General features: G+C 47.0%; 1 protein-coding gene across 1 annotated transcript in view; it reads left to right on the plus strand.

Annotated features, from left to right (window-relative positions):
• DCLK3 (doublecortin like kinase 3) overlaps positions 1-22,412 on the plus strand; it is a 51,527-nt gene that overhangs the window by 23,361 nt on the left and 5,754 nt on the right. The window contains exons 2-3 of the mRNA XM_047741146.1: positions 4,561-6,392; positions 21,518-21,650. Of these exons, the coding sequence (XP_047597102.1) occupies positions 4,561-6,392; positions 21,518-21,650 (1,965 nt within the window). The remainder of the gene's footprint in view (positions 1-4,560; positions 6,393-21,517; positions 21,651-22,412) is intronic.

Here is a 22,412-nt window from a genome sequence, read left to right on the forward strand (position 1 = left end):
ATGACAAGGATGTAGTCAGGTTATGCTAGCTCATCTGAATCGTGGCGGCAGATAGAAGACAGGATTGCTGGGGACCAAAGCCATTACAAGCAATAAGAGCAAAATGCCCATGCAGTTCCTGGCTCACACCAGGCAGAGGATCCTAGGATCAGGGAGCAGGAAGTTCGTTTAGCCTCCCAGAACTGCTTCAGTTTGCTGGAGCGTTCCTCTTATTATCCCGTCCTTACTGGTTTCCTATTTCAATCACTGCGTGGATGACAAATTCACCAGCTGAGTCACATTTAGCATCATTTTCTCTTTGCTCTCGAGATGTACAATAGATTTGGGGGAAATCCAAGGTTACAAGACCTGTTTCTTCCAAAGATGGAAGAAAACAAGCACAGGCTGAGCACTTTCAGTACGAGTGAGGCTGGCAGGGTAGAGACTGAGGCTCAGAGAGAGTCTAAAACTTCCCCAAGGTCCCATGGCTAGGAAGAGCCCGGTAGAACCAGGGTTTAAGTGAGGTCTCTGACGTTGTGTTTAATGTTCTTCGAATGCCTCTAAAATGAAGCTATCACATGCTCTCCCTTGCCTGTATTAGTCTTCTTTATAAACACTGCTTTGGCTAACTTCCTTGTGGTAAATGGATGTCTGTGATCGTGCTTTCTTCCACCTCTCTTATTTAATCTCTTTGGGAGGTCTGTGGTGTGATGTCCACTGGAGCTGAAAGGAGTAACCCTTAGTTGTCTCCGAGGAGAGCTGGCAGACTGAGACTTGGTATTCATGTTGGATGTTAGCACTGGGAACTGGTTCCCCAAACCCGCAGTGCCTAGTATTTTTAATAGATGTGCCGAAGGGTAGACCAGATAGCCAGCAGCCAAGCGTCAGTATCTGTCTCAAGTATTCATGTGAAGTGTTGACTTAAGGAACAAACAGAGCTTCCGGGGAGGGAGCTGACTGTGAAAGTGAGGTCAGGGAAGGTCTGGAGGTGGATGTGGGTCCCAGGTCTTACAAGATGGTGAGTCTTGGGTGGATGTAAGGAGTGAAGGAGCTGTGGGGTTGGGATGGGTAGAGGCGCTGGATTATGGAGGGCTTTACATGTCAAGCTGAGGAGTTTCAGTTTGGCCCCCAAGAAGGTAATAAGGAGCCACCATAAGTTCTTGAGCAGAGGAGTGGCTCAGCAAAAGCATTGTTTGTTCTGCTGTGTGTATATGTGGGGGGTTAGATTGACTCTGGGGAGAAACCCTATAAACATTTGTATTTAGGGTATATGAGGCAAAAGCAGCAGTATTGTCAAGTCAAGGCCAATTTATGTTGCTGTAGAAACTTAGAAAAACAGAGTGCTACAACAGCATCTTTTTCTGTGTCACTTTCTGGGAAGCGGCAGGTGACCGAGGACCGGGAATTAGGGTGTTTAATTTTCACTATCTGTACCTTCTTTAACTATTTGTGGTTGATGTGGGGACACAGCAGTGGTTATTATCCTAGATAATTTTAGATTGAGCCACATGGAATTTCCATTCTTTTGCCCATCAAAATGGAAGTACTGGCAGTTTCATGTGGTTCCATTTAATCAGTTTTATAAATTGCTGGTGATAAGCAGACACAGGCTGGTCTTTGTCTTTCTGGTTGGCGTGATGGGGGTAGGTACCAGGACACTGCTACTTCTAGTTAGTCTGAGTGTTCCACTGTGCTGCTGTTCTTGGGAGGTGAGGCTATTGCTGGAGACTGAGACCCAAAGTTGTGCTATATCTGTTCTTGGGAGGTGAGGCTATTGCTGGAGACTGAGACCCAAAGTTGTTCTATATCCTTCCTCTCCCTGCTTGATCTCCCTGCGTACAGACCAGGCATTCAGAGACTCCTGATTGGATTCTCTCACCTTTAAAGAAGAAAACTTTGCTCTGGACTAAGGATTTTTAAGGGGGGAGGAAGGTTTGCACCTTGAGGTTATGTTTTCTTAGCACTCCCCAGTAGCTTGATGCAACCAGAACCCAGTTATGTTGGAGAGGTGAGGACTGATTTCTCACTCTTGCCCCCAGACACCGGAGGTTTTGAGTGAGTCAGTGATTGCCTGGGCAGTGGACTAAGTGTGCCTGATGGTGGTGGAGCAGAGCTGTTCTGTCTTCATGTCCTGCGTGTCTGTGCCCTGGGATGGGGGGCACTCTTATGGAGCTTTTCTTGGGTTCAGGGTTAGGGTGTTCCCAGTTTACTTCCCTCACCACCAGGAATCAGGGCCAGATCTGAAGTAATTTGGCTTGGTACCGTCACCCCCAGAGAGCATGCCCCCTCCTCCACCCCAACTCGGTACCACAGGACCAAGTCATCGATCACCATATCCAAACTCTCTAGTTTCACTGGGACCTTGAGGCCACGGGTCCCATCATGATTCACCTTACTGTCATCCTCGGTCATCATTCAATGTGAGAACACTACCAGTGTCTGTCTTGTTCCACGAGGACTCTTATATGGTTCCCTGACCTCCCATTGCTGGACCCTTCTCTGGGACCCTCTTGAATGTCCTTCCATGCTAAACTCCTCCTGCATCCCTAATGTATTTGTCAAATGCTCCCTTGACTTTTGGGTTCTTCCCTAAAAATCCCTCTCCTTCCCACTCCTTGGAACAGAGAATTCTTTTCCATTCACTTAGCCTGACAAATGCGTGTAGCAGGTCCAACTCCGTGAGAGGCACCACAAGGAAAACAAATGACAATACTAGTCCCCTTGTGCACACACTTTTGAAGGTCGTCTTCCTTGGTATCCTTCCTTAATTCTCCTGAGAGTAAACACAGACATGTATTACTGCTGTAGATCTTTCTTCCTCTCAACTCTCTCTCCAGCAGAAGTGGAGGCAGGTCCCAGAGATTATGAGAAGAAAAGGAAGAACAGATGTCCATAAATAGTGGAACTGTAAATGTGTTAGGCTCATACATTCATGGCACGTGAGATCAGTCCCAGCCACTACTTGTCATGTAATCTGACACCTGCATCTAGATGGAAGTCATCTCAGAACAGATTGTACGTGATAATTAAAAAACAAAAAACATTCTGTGTAAATATGCTGGGCCAAACTGTGCATCCTGGCACAACTGGGGCTCTTGCTACGATTCAAATGACCATAAAAATAATTATCTTTAATCTCTTTTTAAAGGAAGCATAAATGGCAGATTCCTACATGTAGGGTAAGACAGATGGGTCCTGTGGGGTAACGTAAGTAATCCGCAGCCCACCCTCACGGGGTAACTCAGTGACACATTCTGTCGTTTTCCTGTTTCCTGAACCAAAATGGAAATTGAACCACTTTTACCTCAACTGTTTCATTCTGGCTGGGCACAGTTGATCAGGAAATATGTCTTGTTTTATTCAGTTATACAATTTATCAGGAAATACATTGAGAATGAGCACATTTTCATTCATAAAGTTATGAACATTAATATGACTTTGGTTTCTTTTTTTTCCTTTTTTTTCCCCTTAATATTGGGAAGAAAAACCATTCAGAGAAGAAAGTTTCTATACCTACACTGAAACTCCTTTCAACTTCATTTCTCTTTCTTTTTCTTTGTCTTTCTTTCTCTTTCCCTTTCCCTCCCTCCTTCCTTCCCTCCCTTTTTCTCTTTCTTTCCTTCCTTTTTTCTTTCTTCTCCTCTCCATCCTCTCTCCTTCCTTCTCTCCCTCCCTCCCTCTCTCTTTCCTTCTTTCTTTTTTTGGAACCCTAAGAAATACCTACTATGTCATGCTGGTCCATGAATTCTTGTGAGGTCAAGTAAATTCTGCCTTACCAATATATTACTACCAAAATGATAATTATCATACAAAAGATATTGAGACTGTAAGGACAGTATTAATAATTGGTCATTACTGTGTCCTTACAGTGTGCCAAACACTCCTTTAAGTGAACTGTAATTATTTTCCCATTTGCTCTTCACAAAAATGCTGCAAGGGGGAAGATGTTCTCATTCCTACTTCCTAGATGAAAAAACAGAAACATGAGTAATTTGCCCACATTCACACCAGTAGCCAGTGGCCATGCCAGGATTCAAATCCAGATCTGCCTTTAAGTCTGTGGTCATCACCTCTTTACATTCTCACCTCACCTCGAGTGAGTTCAAAGTCAAGCTGAGAAAACTCTTCTTGGCAGAGAGGTGGGTGAGATTTGGGTTCTTTAAGGTTCCAGAAGGTTCTGACCTCTTGTTGGTATTTCCTGGGCAGTGAAGCTTAGACCTTTTTATCCCAGTTGTATATCCCTGAAAGACAGCTCACTTCAGGGTAGCAGAAGTCGTGTTTCCAGGGTCAGGCCTTGCCTAGTGAGGACTCCCATGGTGTGGCGCATACTGGGGGCTCCTGGGAGGCTCGGAGGAGCCTTCAGGCCCAACAAAGCCTCGTTCTGCATTCCTTATCTCTTATGGGGGAGACTGGGGATTAGACCCAAAGTGCACAGGCTCCAAGATTTCAAGCAGATCCTCAAAGACCACACTTACATAAAACCATGATAGGATCAGTGACCTTCAGTAAAGCTTTGACGAAGGCCAAAGGCCTCTTTGAACCCATCGCGACTGACACTGTGTTGTCATTTTCCTCTTGCAGGACATCGAGGCCTGTGTGACCATTCTCTAAAATCTTTAAGCTGGAGAATCACGGAGCGGAAGCTGCAGGGCACATGGCTGCCTGCTGGCCGAGGGAATCTGGAGAAACCACTGCTGGGGCCACACGGTTCCGTAGTGCCCGTGTTCAGCCCTCAGAGTGGCCTCCACTCCGTCCATGCTGAGAGTAGTACACTGAAGCCCAGGGTGGTGACCGTGGTGAAGCTGGGTGGGCACCCCCTCCGGAAAATCACTCTGCTCCTCAACAGACGGTCTGTGCAGGGCTTTGAGCAGCTCTTGGCCGACATCTCGGAGGCCCTGGGCTTTCCCAGATGGAAGAATGATCGTGTGAGAAAACTCTTTAACCTCAAGGGCAGGGAGATCAGGAGTGTCTCGGATTTCTTCCGGGAAGGGGATGCTTTCATAGCCATGGGCAAAGAGCCGTTGACGCTGAAGAACATTCAGGTAGCTATAGAAGAACTGTACCCCAGCAAAGCCCGGGCGCTGACACTGACCCAGCACAGCCGAGCCCCTTCTCCCAGGCTAAGAAGCAGGCTTTACAGCAGGGTCCTGCGAGGGGGGCACCACTGTGGGGAGACTGAGACTGCCAAGAGCTGTGGGGAGGCTGCCCAGTCCAAGGCGGCCAGCAGACATCAGGGAAAGGAGCCTATGGAGCCAGCGCTGGGGGACAGGGCCAGGCCGCAGAAGAAGTGGGTCGGGGGAAAGTGGGACCCGGAAGCCGGCAGCAGACCGCCCAGGGAAGCCACTCTGGAGAGACCTGCAAGTGGAGAGAAGCACCTGGGTGTGGAGATCGAAAGGACCTCCGGTGAGATCATCCGATGTGAGAAGTGCAAGAGAGAGCGGGAGCTCCAGCAGGGCCTGCAGAGGGAGCGGCTGTCCCTGGGGACCAGCGAGCTGGACCTGGGGAAGTGCCATAGGTATGACGCCTCGGAGAAGCTGATGAGGACCAGGAGTTGCAGGCGGTCCCCTGAGGCCCACCCTGCAGCAGGGGAGGAAGGGTGGAAGGGCGAGAGCCACAGGAGCAGCACCAGGAACCCCACTCAGGAGCTGAGGAGGCCCGGGAAAAACCCGGACAAGAAGGAGGACAGAGACCCCGAATGTCAGGAAGGTCATGCTCAGGCAGCCACCAAGGCCAAGCGGGAGCTTGGGGAAGCCCAGCCGGTCAGAGAGGAGGGGCTGCGGGACATGAAGAGGGAGGCCAGGAGCGCCTGCAGGAACAGGCTGGGTGGCTGGCAGCCCAGGGAGCAGCAGGCAGAGCCCGAGGCGCTCCTCGGGCCGCGCGGGGGCGAGCAGGACGCAGACCCGGAGAAGCAGCCCTGTACGCAGGCGTCAGGGGCCAGAAAGCCGGCCACTCGCAGGGAGAGGGAGCCCAGGGGCGGCCGGAAGCGGCGACCGGCCGGCCTGCTGGCCACAGACGTGCACAAGCACTACGAGGCGGGCCGCGTGCTTGGGGACGGCAACTTCGCGGTGGTCAAGGAGTGCCGGCACCGCGAGACCCGGCAGGCCTACGCCATGAAGATCATCGACAAGTCCAAGCTCAAGGGCAAGGAGGACATGGTGGACAGCGAGATCCTGATCATCCAGAGCCTCTCCCACCCCAACATCGTGAAGCTGCACGAGGTGTACGAGACGGAGGCGGAAATCTACCTGATCATGGAGTACGTGCAGGGCGGGGACCTCTTTGACGCCATCATCGAGAGCGTCAAGTTCGCCGAGCGCGACGCCGCCCTCATGCTCATGGACCTGTGCCGGGCGCTGGTGCACCTGCACGACAAGAGCATCGTGCACCGGGACCTCAAGCCGGAAAACCTGCTGGTAAGCCCGGCTGCCGCATGGTTGGGAAGCATGCCTCCTACGCTGTTACCCCCAGATTTGGAACACGGCCTTCATGTCATTTTAACATTCTTGAGCCAGTATTTAAAACTCTGGTGTTAGGTCATAAATTGCTGAGACCTGTGGGTGTTGATAAAATTATTGAAAAAGCAACCTTTTAATTAAATTAATTAATTAATTAATTTTTTGGCAACCTTTTCAATTTAAATAAAATGGGAAATGCTTCCTCATTCTTGGGGGAATGATGCTTCTGCCTTGACAGTGCCCGGGTGCACTTAATTTCTTGTGCATTTGCCTCTGGCCTAGGTACCAGCAGGAGCTGTCCCTGTGGGCTTTGTATCACCCTCCCATGGAAACACCCCCTGGCCTTTTGTCAGGCTGCCTCTGGAGTCAGATAACCTGGCTTTCTTAGTTACTTGCTGTAGGATAAGTTTTTTACATCTCTGGGCCTTGGTGTTCTTATTTATAAAACAGAAATATTAACAGTTCTTGTCTGACACGGTTGAAGGAGGACGTCTGGGAGCTGGCCTGGCATTCACACCTCAGCTGCGGGGTTTTCCTGTTGAAGATAGATGGTCTCACAGAGCACCAACATCAGATGAGGACACTGTGACCATGATGGGTCAAGGCAAAAGCAAGACCCCTTTATAATCATGTCCAAATGCAGACAAAACCAAGATTTTCCAAATCACACATAAGGCCACACATCCCTTTTTGGTTACTGTGAGTGACTGCCTCACTTCAGGTAAGAATTACTGAGACACCACATTGTAGAATTACCCTCACTTCCGACAGTAGCCAATTTGGAGCAAAACCCTGCTTTCTTGAGCCCTCCCCCAAATCACCTAACAACCAAATCTTAAAGTCCTTTGACAAAATCTTATTTGAATTCCTGGACCCCAGTGGTGTGCCTTCTCTTTTGTTGCAGTGAGTGAGTAAACCCAGTGTGTTCTTGGTGGTCTCTGTTCATGTGGTCACTCTCTGGCACCTTTATCGCACAATTTTTTTTTCAAGATCTTATTTATTTATTTGAGAGAGAGAGAGACAGAGAGGGAGAGCACGAGTGGAGGGAAGGGCAGAGAAAGGGAGAAGCAGACTCTCCAATGAGCAGGGAGCCCAATGCGGGGCTTGATCCCAGGACCCTGGATCATGGCCCAAGGTAAAGGCAGAAGTTTCACTGACTGAGCCACCCAGGAGCCCCATCTCACTTTCTTCTTAGCCCTGATCTCCTCCTGATACATTCCCTATTTATTCTTCCTTTTCTTTTGTTCCATGTTCTCACATGTTCCATGATAGCAGGAACTTGGTTTTGTTCAGACTTTACCCCAAAACCTAAACAGTTCTGTCACATGGCAGACCATCTTTAAATAGTAGTTAGATGAAAGAATGAATTCAGACCAGAGTGTGCGGCCTGCCAAACAGCCAGCATTCCACCCGTGGTTCCTACCATCATTATTACCACTTTAGAAATGACTCTGATGTTAAGGTCACTATCGAGAGCAGGAATCCAGAGCCAGATGGCCGTAGATAGAGCACCAGTGAATGGGGAAAATGATCTCATGAGCCACATTTTTTTTTTTTTCTTTTTGGCAGGGCTTTAGCCTGTTTTCCTAAATTTCATGCCTGTAGACCCAGCCTGGGAACATCATTCCACGGTATATTCATTCGTCTGTAACCTGCTCCCACAGGCAAACAGAAACACCAAGTGAATGAAACGAATTATCTGGTGAAATGAAGTCAGTGTTGACCCCTCAGTCAAGCAACCTTGTTTTTGCCCAAATTGGTAGAACTGAAGAAGCTGTTTGATGGGTTTCCTGAGAGGTCTGAATGATGACTGCATGTCTCCCTTTGAAAAAATTTCATTTCTGCGTTAGCTGAGTGTTCTTATCCTTTCTTCAGCAGCTTTTTGATTGTTCCTGTCTTCTGGGTCTGAGCCCGGGCGTTCTCCGCGTGTGGCGCACTGTGCGCTGTTGATAATGGACTCGGATATTTTCAGCGAATTGTCTCAGCAGAAGAGGTTCTGGTTAGAGGCCTGGGTGTTCTCCCTGAGCTGCACAGTTTGGGCGTGTGCCTCATCAAGCATTATAAGGGTCATACAAGCTTTGAGTGTGTGCGGTGAGATAATGTATCCTCTAGGATTGTCTTCTTTCAGGACAGGCATCTCAGCTGGCATTTTCTCAGCCAGGTCCCTGGACCAGTGTGTGGAGCCAGCTTATCTCCTGGGCCGTGGAGGCTCTCACTTGTGTAATGGGATTCACTGATCAGCGGTTTTTAAAACGGAGAAGGCACAGGTTTGGATATCATGGTGAAGTTTACTTGAGGAATTAGAGAAACTGCAGGGACTATGTTTAGTATGGACAAGCTGACTGCCTTTGAGAGGTCATTTGACAACTCTGCGTGGATTTAAATGTCAGGATGTGTGTGTCTTTAGTGTCCTTAAGGGCAGTGAAGTGGATACATGCCTGTATCTGCGCGCGGACTCGTGTGTGTGTGTGTGTGTGTGTGTGTGTGTTTTCTGAGAGAGGGGCACAACAGTGGAGGAAGTATAATTTTTCAATCTTAATACATGAGTTATTTATTGGTGTTGATTGTGACTTATATTTAGACCCTTTTCTTTGATTTCAAAGGAAGCCCACTTTTTTCTTTTTTACCTTTTTTTTCATCCCCCCCCACTTTTGTGGTGGTATGGCTTCTTCAGAAATTGCAAAAAAGCTCCACATCTGAGTCATCTTCGGTGAAATAGGCAAATCTCTTTTCTGTGCCGTGGGTCGTTTGTCTGTTTGCCTTGATCAAAATGAAAAGGTCTGTCACATTTATAATAAGTCACATTAGTCCTTTTTCTGGGTGAGTTAAGTTCAACATATTGTTGTGTCAAGTCTAAATGCTCTCTAATGTCAGTGTTTACGGCTTTTCAGACAGAGTTCTGATAGCACTGGATTTGGCAGTGGGCTCATTGTCTGGGCTTAGAAGGGTGTCATCTCTCAGCCTGCTGGTCTGATAAACACTTCACAAACTTGCTTGATCTGCTAAGACTTACTATTAGCAAATACCACCGTGATGACCACTGTCCCTCAGTCAATGAATGAATGAATGAATTTCCTTCAGTTGCCTTTAATTTGGTGTTTTCTGCTTGTGCTGAGCTTTGTATTATCAAAGTGATTGTTTCTTTGTCCTTTAGGAGATGGTCACTGTCTGTATTAAGACCTGACTTTGCTAAATTTAGGAAGGTGATTTCACGTTAGAGCTAGTATCTGACTACATGAGTGACTCTAACTGTTGCTGCTTTTAGAGACTTTCTGAATGTGCAAAGAGGTCCTTATGAATACAGCAAGCTTATCACGTTATTTTAATCAGCAGAAATATCCGTGTCTAATAATTGGGCCCCGGGGTACAATTTTAGGTCTATATTGCTGAGTTTATCTATTTCTACTGATCACATTTCCTGATAAGATGCTAGCGCTCCTCTTCCCTTTGGATTACTTCGACTCCTGAGAGCTTGCAAAAGAAGTTTTAATTATGAGAATTTCCAGCTTGCAGAAATGTTAATTGCTTCTTCTGCCAGTGTGTGCTCCCTTGGTGGGGCTGGAACACGCCGTGTGGTGTTGACAGGGCCCTGGGAGGAGAGTAGGGGGCAGACAGGAGCCCAAGAGGTGAGGATGATGACAGCAGCCCACACAGGATGGGAGGTAAGCAGGCCAAGCTCCTGATGGCCAACCGCTGAGATGCTGTGTATGGCAAAGAAGGCTGAGCGAGTGGGTGGGGGAAGACCCTGAAGAGAGGTCAGACAGGAGCAAGGTCATTTGAGACCATCTGTCCCAGAGGAAGGGCAAAAGAAGGGACAGTGCCCACTCTAGAAACAGGCTGAAAGGAAGGAGATGGACAGGGGACTGTGGCTGCCAAGTTCTTGGAGCAAAGACCCTTGGAATCCAGGGCAAACGGTGGTGGGCAGCTGGGGGGACAGGTCACAGCTCACCAAGGATAAAGGAGGTACTCTTTCTGGCCTTTCGTGGGTTCTGGGAAGGAACAGACTTTTCTAGGTTTTTAACTGCTGAATGCAACTAGGACAGGGCAGTGACCGACGTCCCCAAGGCTGGTAAGGAAAATCTGGAAGGATAATAAATGGCCCAACACACTCCTGGCCATTCTCCCTTGAAAAGAAACCTATCCAATCATTTTAATTTTAATTCTCTAGGTTCTTTTTTCCATGTCTACTTTGATGCACAAGAAAGACTCATTGCTTAGTGCCATGAGCAGTGCTGTGGTACACAGTTCTCCCTGGCCTGCACGACTTATCTTTTTCCAGCTCCAGTTTCAATTTCCTTTCCCCTTAGCATCTAAGATACAGGCATCCGGGGCCTCTCCTTAGCGGTCCAAGTACTCATGAATGCACTTAAATACCAATTGCATTCACTAAACATTTGGCGCCTATGAAGCACATCTTGTTAAAGTATTCTTAACAAAATCAAGAAATGGGGATTTTAGCCATAACATGAAATCATTAAAGAAAAAGTTCAGTGAGGCAAGCCTTTTGGTCATTGGCCAATATTGATCAAGTTTGTGAGAAGACAGGTCTATAAGAGATCATCTCAAGAATCCCAGGTGAATTCCAGCAGGACCCACCAGAGTTATGACTTTAGGTTTATGTCAGTGAGAGTGGCTCACCGTCTGCGTTTTAACAGTTTCTAGGAAAATAAAAAGTATCCGTATGGTCATTGAACCCACACATTGTCCTGACCACACAGCCAGAAGTTTCAGGAAATTTCTTAAAGTCTTCAAAATTCTAGATACTAGGTCATTTTGAAAACTGAGGTTTTCTTCTGTTTGTTCCTTTTGAAAGAGTCACCTCCGCAAAGGTGGATGTCTGGTAATTTACTGTCCATCAGGAATTATCAGCAACAGAAACAACTTAAAAGCACGATGGAAAATGTTGTTGAATGTTGTTAAATCACTTCTAAAATTGTGACTCCATTCTCCCAAGGAGTCCTGAAGTTCGGGTCCTTTAGTAAAGGTAAAGAAGAGCGATCTGCTAATGTCCTCCTAACGCCTTTGTTCATGTGTGTTGTTGCTGCTCTGAGAGTGATTTCTTGTGAGCCATTTGAGGATCTAAGATTCAGTTTCTTAAAAATAAAAAAAAAATCTGTATTTTCAAAATGCCCTTAATCTGAGGAAGCAAATTGGTAAATCCCTTCAACGAGTGTCCAGGGTCTAAGATCTGGTTGTCTAATTGTCGTAATCTGAACTCCTGGCTCTGTTTCAGCTTCTTCTGGATGTCCTACATGTTAGGGGTCATGTGAGGATATGGAGAGGAAGGAGGAAAGGAAGGGAGAGAGGGAAGGAGGGAGAGAGGGAAGAAGGAAGGGAGGAAGAAAGGGAGGGAGAGAGGGAAGGGAAGGGAAGAAAGAGGGAAGGGAGGAAGGAAGGAGAGGGAGAGATTAAAACAGATAAAGGCACAGAGATAGAGGTGGGGAGGGGAAAACTCAGCTGTGGGTCTTACTTCTCCCACTGCCTCCTGCATTAAACCTTGCCAATGTGATTGTAATGTTCCTACTGAGCCTTCTGGCTAAGGACTCCGTAGAACTGGGCATTCTGTGTGGATGCGGTTACACTGTTGATCCCTCCCCAGCCTTTAATTTTTAACTGCCATTTTGGGCAAGGAGACTCCACTTTTCTGTATCAAGACAAAACTCTTACAATCCCTTTCAGTTAGTTGGCTAGAATATATAGAATCAGGTTGAAAGATTATTTGTTGAAGAATCTCATGTGGGCAGCACGCGCAGACATTTGACCCCAGGTGCCTTTTCAAGATGGTAAATTTTCCATGTGGGAACCATCTCTGACGTTTTGACCTTGTCAGATCCCAGGACACCCCTGGAGGCCCATGAGTAAGTGATGGTGACCGTGAAGATAGTAATTCTGTTGGTCATAACTTTGGCTTCACTGGGTAGGACCTTGACCTTGGGAATTTGGATAAATTATGTGCATGGCCATACTGGGATGGGCTTGGTGACTTATGTCAGGACATTACCTTTCTGGGAAGGAGTTGGAAGCAGAGATATAAAGCTGTGTGCCCGTGGAGATACTGTCTGCATGTTGGGACCCAGAGGAGCAAGGAATTGTAAAGGCTGAGGAGAGGACAAGGACAGGGAGAGGACACCCTTACGGGCTCTCCTAGTTACTGCTGAGCTACCTCCCAGCTGCGGGGGCACCACGTGACTGACAGTGGGGTAAATCAGCACTTCTTAAACTGCCACGTGCATGAGAATCTTGATAAGGTGAAGGTGCTGATTTAGTGGGTTTGGGAAGGGCCTGAGATGCTGCATTTATAATAAGTTCCCAGGGGATGTTGATGGTCTGCTGAGCATACCTTTCGGAGCAAGGGCTCCAACAATGAAGACATCTCGTTGTCTCAGTGACCAGAAGCTGGAGACAGGTGGTTACAGGAGTGGTTAACAGAGCAGGTCAAAGATCTCAAGGCAGTTGCTGCCATCTCCCTCAGGGCCCCCAAATATCTACACCAGATGCCCACTCTAAGGATCACATTGTCGCACTCACATAAATGACAGGGAAAGTGGGGGGTGGACTGCTGTGGGTGTTCTCCCTTCCTATTGTGGCAGGAACGCTGGCTCAGGGGCTCCTCACACACACCTTCTTCTATCTCATTGGCCAGGATGGGTCCCTCAGTGTGGGGCTGGCTTAGGGTCATTTCGGGGGTGGGTTGTTGCTGCCACGTCCTCCTCATGCTTCTCCCCGTGTCCACTGTGGGGTCACAGGGTTGCTTACAAGTCCTCTTTCAAGAGATCTGGGGGGACTGCTGGATGTAGGACAAATGTGGGAGACTACAGCTTTCAGGAATCCATAGATAAGAAGTGCCTGCTGCTCCCCCTACTGTCCTACTACTCCCCCTGTGCTGTCTATCTATCTATCTCTCTGTCAAGTAAATAAATAAAATCTTAAAAAAAAGAAAACAAACCTTGTTTTTCTCCTGGTCCCCCTTCAGCTACTACCCCACTTTTATGAACTACACATACACCCTCCCCAAGGTGTCTGTTTGCCCTGTTTGTACTTTTCCACATTCCATTCCATGCTGAACTCCAGGTGAGCTCTCATCCTCAGACTGTGCCACCCCCCCTTCTCTGTCACAAAGATGGGGCCACCGCTGGCCCAGCTGCTGGTGACAGGAATCTCAGTTGCCCCAGAGCCCCTTTCCTTACTCTTCCCATTCACGACTTCTCTTTGCCTTAGGATGACACTTCTCACCTCCATTCCTCCACTCGAGACCAAGCCACCACCATCTCCTGCTGGGACTATGGCAGTGGCGTCCTCACTGGTCCTCCCTCTTCCTCTAAAGGCCATCTTCCTCCCAGGAGCCTGAGTGATCTCTGAATATAAATCAGACCCTATAACTCCTGTGTTCAGAGTCATCACTGGCTTTCTGTCACACTCAGGATAAAAGCCAGGTTCATTTCTCCACAGTCCTGCATGATGTGGCCTCTGGCTTCTTTTCAGAGCTTTACTCTGTCTGCTTACCCCTTTACCCACTCCATTCCTGCCCCTACTTGCTGTTCCTACATCGGGCCAAGCATGCCCCTGGACCTTTGCACTTGTGATTTCCTCTACCTGAAAAGCTTTTTCCTAGGATTTGAATATGGCTCACTCTTGATTTTTTTTTAAATTTTATTTTTTTATAAACTTATAATGTATTATTAGCCCCAGGGGTACAGGTCTGTGAATCACCAGGTTTACACACTTCACAGCACTCACCATATCACATACCCTCCCCAATGTCCATAACCCCACCACCCTCACCCTTGATTTTTTTCAAATATTACTTTCTCAGTGAGTCCTGCCTTAACCACCCCATTTAAAATGGCAACTCCTGCTGCTGTCAGTTTTAGCACTGTCCGGTCAAATTTTCTGTGATCATGGAAATATCCTGTCTCTGCACTATCCAGTACAATGGCCACTACTATGTGGACACCTAAAATGTACCTTGGGTGTCTGAGGAACTGAACTTTAAATTTTGTTCAAAATAACCACATGTGGTTGGGGCGCCTGGGTGGTTCAGTGGTTGAAGCCTCTGCCTTCGGCTCAGTCATGATCTCAGGGTCCTGGGATCGAGTCCCGCATCGGGCTCTCTGCTCAGCAGGGAGCCTGCTTCCTCCTCCCTCTCTCTCTGCCTGCCTCTCTGCCTACTTGTGATCTCTGTCAAATAAATAAACAAAAATCTTTAAAAAAAAAACAAAATAACCACATGTGGTTATGGGAAACTATACCAGACAACACAGCCTTTATTTCACTTTTTCTTTTCTTACCGCACTTATCACTGCAGGACTTTACATATTCGTTTGAATATTATTTATTAATAGAAAGAAGGTTTTATAAGAGCAAGGACTTTACCTGTTTTATCCACTATTCCTAGTACCTAGAATGATACCTGCCAAACCATAGGCATCTACATATTTGTTGGGTAAATATCAGATGTTAATTAGCTAGAAAAGTACTGGGATGAAGGCTTGTCATTGGCCTGTCATGACAGGTCCCAGGGAAGACTTCGTTTCAGCTGGTGCTTTCAATCATTGTTTGTCTTAGGGTGTCTTTTGCTGTTGAAACGTAAGTTGATTCTAGGCATTGGTATTTCAGTGTGAGTTGGTTTCTAAGATCATAAAGCTCTCATAGCCAGTTGCAAATGGAACTGTGGAGGGAAAAGGCCGGAAGGACCATTATGGATCAAGTAAGGTGTAGGCGTAACCACATCTGAATTTGGGGGGGGTGTGGGGGGGTGAGGGGGGGGGTTGCCTACTGTTTGGTGTTTACTCTGCTGCCATCTTCTGTTCAGAGATGAACATTGCAAGATCAGATTTAAATTGAGGTACCATTGAAGGACAGGAGGTTGTTAATTGTTCAGAAAAATAAAGACTCCTCTTGAAGCTTTGGGGCCCTCCAGGTGTTATATGGGTGCTTATGTAAATAATAGAGACCACCGGATTCAAATCGGGAACTGGTGTGCCTGGAAAAGGGGGTGATGGATGCAGATGGCTCGGCAGTCTTCACAGTGCTGTGTGAATGCATCTCTAACACCCTTGCAGTTGGAGGGCCGCTGAAAACAGAGCCCCGGAAGGAACATGACCCAGAGCAGGGAGTGACAATGTGCCAGAAAATAGAGAAACAGACATGTGGGTGAGAAAGTTCAGGTGTGCGCACGGGGGCTGTGGGCGGGCCCTAGCCAAACCTGGCCCATGAAGGTGTAGGGGAGGAAAACAACCCTTTTGTCTCCACCATCCTGGGTTCTTGGGCAGGACCCTGGAAATTAAGTCGACAAAAGACAGACTAATGAGAGAAAAACAGACAGAGTGCGTGAACGCAGCACACACACATGGGAGGAACTCTGGGATGAGAAACTCAAACAGTAGTTTGAATTTGGGGCTTTATAGAGTTTCTTAAAAAAACAATAAATTTTTAGAGAAGTGACAAGATAAAGGAAAAAGGGTTTCTAGGCTTTTAAGGGCAGCAAATTGTAGCAAGTAAAATAATGGGAAAACGAGCGGAAAGTAGGAGCTGTTTAATAATCAGTATTTCAAAGTGGCCTAATTTGGGGTGGCATGTTCTGATCCCCTACAAAGACTTTTTGAAGAAGAGGCATCAGAATGGGACTCTGGGTGTAGTCCCATTGGCTGTCTTTATGGCAACCCAGTGTTCCATCCACCGAAAGGCCTGAGGTCTACTGTCCTGATCAAATCACACGTGGCATGTAGTGTTCATTTCTGGGCATTCTTTGTTAAAAGAGGCATCGATGAAACAGAGATCATCCAGAACCTGGCCATGCATCAACCTGGGGTCTTGTCGGCATGTAGGTTCTGGTTCAGTGGGTCTGGGCAGCCTAGATCTCGGTCTCACCGGCTCCAAGCAATGATGGTGCTTTTGGATCAGGCAGTGAACTTAGTGTAGGAAGGGGCGAGAAAGGAGCGATGATCAGGAGAATAGGTCTTATCAGGATCAATTGGTGGAGCCTCAGATGTGAAGTTAGAGACACCAGAGATGACCCGCGGATCATGAGTGTGTCTTTCTTCAGTACCCTCCCAGAGGGCGGACTTAGACAACCGTGTAGAGGGTGGGATTTGGAATCAACATAGGGGTGAAACTCCTCACAAGTTAAACTGGCCACAAACGGGATGAGCTGCTGGATAAAGTTGTGGGATCTCTTCCATGTTGGGATTTCAATCAGAGGTGAACAGTCATTGGTGGGAGGGTGTTTTACACAAGTTCCTGACTGAGAGGAAAAGCTGATGGTTTCAGAAGTCTCACAGATGCTAGGAGGAAGAGTCATCCTGGGAGGATGTCACTGATTTGATTTCACGATTAAGAGAGAAATTGCTCTGTTGCCATGAATGGGAGGTGTCTGTTGAAACAAAACGAAACAAAACTCACACAGTCAGTGCAGGACCTTAAATGTAACTAAGCTGCTCACGTAGATGAAGTATATGAGAGACCTCGAGTCGCGCTGATGGCCCTGAAGGATGTAACGTCCCTACTGAGAGCAGAAGCTGGAGACTGCCCTGCATGTCATCATAGAAGCTCATCATAGAGATAGCAGAAATGAAAACACCGGTGGTCTCCAGCCACTTTCTGGAAGGGAAGAACAACTCCTCAGAGCTCAGCCAGCCCCGGGACTGAGCGTCTGCTGTGGGGGGTGACGTGGGGATGATCCCAAGACACAGGAGCAAGATGAAACCCTGAAGAGACTTTTTGTCTCTTATCTCTTGCAGGATAATATGAAATAATGTAAAACACGACTTTGGTGTTTGGAAATGCATGCATTAGCATCTGGACAGAAAACCTAAAAAATGTGCAAAACAAAAGACCGAGTCCCCCCCAGGTTGAATCTGCTGGTCTTTCAGTGGAGCCAGGGTTTGGAGTTGGGGGGTTTCTCTGAGGAAAGGACTAGCTTGTTCCTTCTCATGGGAGCATATTTTATTTTGGTGTATCAAGGCTGCCAGATGCTTTTCCCGCTGATCATTTGGTTGGGAGAATGCAAATATGGGTGGGGGACACATTTTTTCAGCAATTACCCAGCAAATGTGGTTAACATAGACGGTCCAGCTGGAAACTCGAGGCACCACACCACTATTTTCTGTACTTCTCTTCCAAACCCGATTTTCTAGTCTAAGTTATTCTCATCATTACCTCTCTGTCTCATTCTGGGCTCTGTCTTTCTTGCTGTGCAGACCACAGCCGGATTGCACTTTTGTCTGCATCTGTGACTTGCCCTCCAGTTAGGTTAATTAGGGAGACATCGATTGGGTTGCCCTGCGGTAACTCAGACTCAGTAATTAAGACACATTCTGCTTCCAGAGATGTAAGCTCACTGGCAGGATCCAAAGCAAGTGCAGAGAACTTTCTCTTGTATGGGGAGACCGGGGAGTACGTGCGCTGCAATTTTGGGTGTCGCTGTGCCCATGGCTCTGTTGGGGTACAGGGAGAGCCAGAGTCTTCCTATTGCCCTAGGCCCCCTTAAAGGCACTGCTAGGAACATTGGGAACCTTTTTACATTCCACTAGAGATGTGAGAGCATCTGCCTGCAGACAAGTTGATAATTTCTCCTATAGGTGGTCCCAAGGAGCCTCTCTCCTGGGGTGCTGTCAGCTAGTGTTGTCCCTGTTTAATTGTAGCTCAGTAATTAATGGCTCTGCTCACTTTTGCCGGGAGCATTCAGCTTCTATGATGAGATGCAGGGCAGGCAAGAGTTGGGAGGGGAGTGGGACTTTCACAGCAGAGGATGGACCAGTGCCCTGCCCATATGGGGGCCTTCAGTTTGGGTAAGGAAGATTATCAGGAGCAACCTGCCATACTTCTCATTTTGTCTGAAGTCAGTCCTGATCTTTCCAATCCTCCTTTACAGAGGCTAAAATAATAGGGTTTACTTAACATTTATGTCTTGCTTCTTAGGTGCTGGGTGCTGTTTATCTCACCTTACAAATGTTAATTCATTAAATTCTCACCACACATCTCATCTGCATCTTACTTTACAGATGAGGAAGTAGAGGCATAGAGAGGGCTTCTTAGCCAGTTACACCAGTAAATGTAACTACTTAGCCAGTTACACCAGTGAATGGTGAGCTGGAGTCTGCTGGTGTTGGGTCTTTAAAGTCTGTGCTTGTAACTGATACGTGATACCGAATCTTCCCGCAAAAAGATTATTTCAGTGTGGGACATGAGGAAGCCGCCCAGAGTCCCCCTCCAGCAGAACCAGTGGCAAGTGGGTCTGGGGCAGACCTGTGCCAGGAAGGGGCAGAGCCAGTCACCTCAACCTTGATTTTACCGATTTGTTTCCAAAAGGGCCTTGCCATCAATCCCGCAGGTGGTGCTGGGTTCGGGAGGGGCCCTCCAGGGGGGAGCTTGGCTCTCTGTTCCTGGGGGCAATTCTGCTGCATGGCCAGGATGCCCAGGGCACTGGCTGTCTGTCTGGGTTTCAAGACAGTCATAGGGGCTGTAGTTATTTTTTTTTAAGTGGAAAATAAAAGTTTTGTTGAGAACGTGCCTTGGGAAAAACCCCAAGTGTAAATTTACTTAATCTCATATTTAACAAAATTTGTGTTTTAATAAAAACCTTGCATTAATTTCTCTCCCCCCACCCCAGCTTTACTGGGGTGTGATTGACAAATAAAGTTGTGATATATTTCAAGTGTCCACCAAGATGATCCAATACACGTGTCCACTGTGGAAGGATTTCCCCACTCTGGTTAATTTCCACGTCCTTCACCTCATAGAGCTGCCTTGTTTTTTGTGACTTTTTTCTCATAAGGATGTTTAAGATCTCTCTCGGCAGATTTCAAGTACACAATGCAGAATGATTAACTATAGTCACCATGTTGTACCTTGGATTCCCAGAACGTATTCGTCTTAGAACTAAATGTTGATACCCTTGGACCACCAGCTTTCCCCAGTCCCTGGTAACCACCATTCTACTCTTTGTTTCTTGGATTTGGACTTTTCTCTGTTTGTTTTTTAAGATTCCACTCTTCTCTCTGCCCTTTATGGATAAAATCTGCTCTGGGCCTGAGACCTTGACAGCCCCTAGCTTTGTCCTTTCTGTTGGGAGTAAAGGTGCCAGGCAGGATGTGACGACAGGTGTCGTGTGGGCTGCACCTTTCCCAAGAGGCAGATGACAGGGGGGAGGAAAAGATGCCACACTTGCAGAATCCACCATTCAAAGCTCCCTGCTAGAGATCGTGTGGGCTGCTTTCTGTGAACATGAGATCAGAATGATGGGTGGCAAGACTGCTAAAGGGGCTTGGAACGCCTTCCCCATAGGGAACCAGCATCTTCCTGGCTTGCACAGACCAGCTACCAGGAGCGGCTGTCTGGCACTGGTGGAGAGCAGGGGTCCGCCGCTGGGGCCCAGAGCTGCTTCAGCCAGAGAGCTGGAAGCAGGCAGGTATCGCTGGGCTGTGCTTTGCTTCCTGCCTCCCAGGAATGAGGGGCATTGGAACCCTTTGGCTTGTGCCTTTATTTCTTGCTGTCCTGAGACTTGGCCAGGGTGAGACTCCTAGGGGGATGGCTGCTGCTCTGAGTCTTAACTCTCTCTGAGGTTGGGAGGCCAGACCACCTATGGGTGACCTTCTACCTTACTTGTTTGGGTACCAACTAGCGCTGAAGAAGGTTGGAATTTTGATGTGCCTGATGATTTAACCTTTCCCTGGAGTGGAAAACCACCTGCGTAGCATGGAGGAAACCAATGTATCTTTCACTTACTGCAAAATATGCTAGGTTTGCCCCCTTGCTGTTCGTTTTTATGTGAAATATAACGTATCTTTACTTTTATCATGTCTTGCGTGGTGGTGTAAGTACCCGCTAGGCTCACCTTTTGAGATTTGTTTCCTTTAGGGAAGACCCACCACTTCCTAACACATCATCCAGCAGGTAGATACCTTGAGGGTGATGGGGACAGGGCACACTAACTGTGCTGTGGGAACTGGTTTACCAACAAGCAGAAAGCCAGTCACTGGGATTTGTTTGAAAGAATGAGATTTGGGTGGGATCCATTCTTTTTTCTTTTAATTTTAAGATTTATTTATTTATTTATTTGACAGACAGAGATCACAAGTAGGCAGAAAGGCAGGCAGAGAGGGATGGGCAGGAAGCAGGCTCCCTGCTGAGCAGAGAGCCCAGAGCGGGGCTCGATTCAGGACCCTGAGATCATGACCTGAGCTGAAATCAAGAGGGAGATGCTTAATGGACTGAGCAAACCAGGTGCCCCAGAGATTGTCCTAGTTTTTAAAAATGATAATCTCACATCCTGGGAGCCCTCCAATCCCTGGCGGCCTGGGACTGTTGGTTACTTTAGATGAGGACTTTGCAGGGTACATTATGGACCTTGATTGGAACTCCTGACAGAAGCCTAATTGGTGAATATTATCACCTCCCTCCTTTTTAAAAGGAGGCTTAGATGAATAAAGACATCTGTCCAAGACCATCCAGAGGCAACTCTTAGATTTGGAAATAAAGATCCCTGGTCTGTTTGGTCCTTAACACCTCCCCCAGCCCCCAAATTAGGGTCTGTACCTAGTGTTTCTCCACTGCTTGTTTACTTCATCTTTTTAATTCCTAGTTCTTTCCCCTTCTTTTTTTCCTTCTGCCCAATTTCGCATCCCCCAGAGGCATTCTTGAGACCTTACTAATGTTAGTCAGTGCTCAAAATATCATCGATCCTTGTTCTAATTCAGCGGTGCCCGATAGAAGTTTCTGCGATGATGGAAGTGTTCTTTATTTCCACTGCTCGATAAGGTACCCATTAACCATCAATGGCTCGTGAGCACTTGAAGTGTGGCTAGTGCCTCTGAGAACCTAAATGTTTAATTTGATACAAATTTTAATACCCATCTGTGGCCATAGGGCACTTCTGTAGTGGACAACACAGCGAGTCTAACTCATTGGTGTTTTACTTGAAAATGTGAGAATCCATCACTGAAATCAGGTTGGGTTTATCAACTACAAGCTCGAGTAGGTTTATCTCTTTGCTTATCCTGACCTTGCATGCTTGTTGTCTCATTAGTTTTTCTTCTTTGTTCTCATCACAATTTTGGTTATTTGGAGATTTTGTTTTTTTACAGGTTCAGCGAAACGAGGACAAATCTACCACCTTGAAACTGGCTGATTTTGGCCTCGCAAAGCATGTGGTGAGACCTATATTTACTGTGTGCGGGACTCCGACTTACGTAGCTCCTGAAATTCTTTCTGAGAAAGGTAGGCGTTATACCTTGCTCCATCGGATCTGGCTCACTTACTAGCAAATGTCTTATTTTTACAATTTGATATTTTGTATTTTTCAATATGGAGCAGTCAAAAATCTCAGAGTTGGCACCAGGCTTCCACTTGAATTTTAATGGGAATATTTGAAGAAGATCTTGACCAAAGCATGTGGACATTTTCCTCATCTGGGCTGCCCTTACAGAGGAGGGATTGTGTGTGTGTGTGTGTGTGTGTGTGTGTGTGTGTGTGTGTGTTGGCAGAAGATTGAGACAAAAGATGGTGGAGAATTACCCAGGGAACTCAAGAAAGCAAGGCCATTTGTGCCACTGACCCATGGCTACCTCAAATGGGAAAAATTTGTAGTAGTTCTTATAGTAATTGGCTTGAAAACTCCTTCAACAACTTTGCATTTAAAGGAACAGGGTGTCCTATTTCAAACCCCATGATTAATATTTATTACCAGTTTGTATATTATATGAAGAGCCAATGAACTGTTTTAGTGACACATTCTATAAAGTACATAAAAAGGAAACAGTTATTATTATTGTTATTGTATTATTATTATTGTATGGCTCCAAATACTGTTCAGCCCAGGGCTAAACAGAGACTGTTTAGCCACCATGGCACTTTGGGAGAAATCAGTGTAGGTGCCATATGTAAGATGGGAAAGCTCTGGATGGATTGTGGTGTTGGTGGAGAGAAGGGAGAGAGTTTCCCAGCAGCAGAAGCATCAGGGAAGGGAAGACAGGGAGACTG

This window comes from Lutra lutra, chromosome 1, assembly GCF_902655055.1.
Source record: "Lutra lutra chromosome 1, mLutLut1.2, whole genome shotgun sequence".
Classification (NCBI taxonomy): domain Eukaryota; kingdom Metazoa; phylum Chordata; class Mammalia; order Carnivora; family Mustelidae; genus Lutra; species Lutra lutra.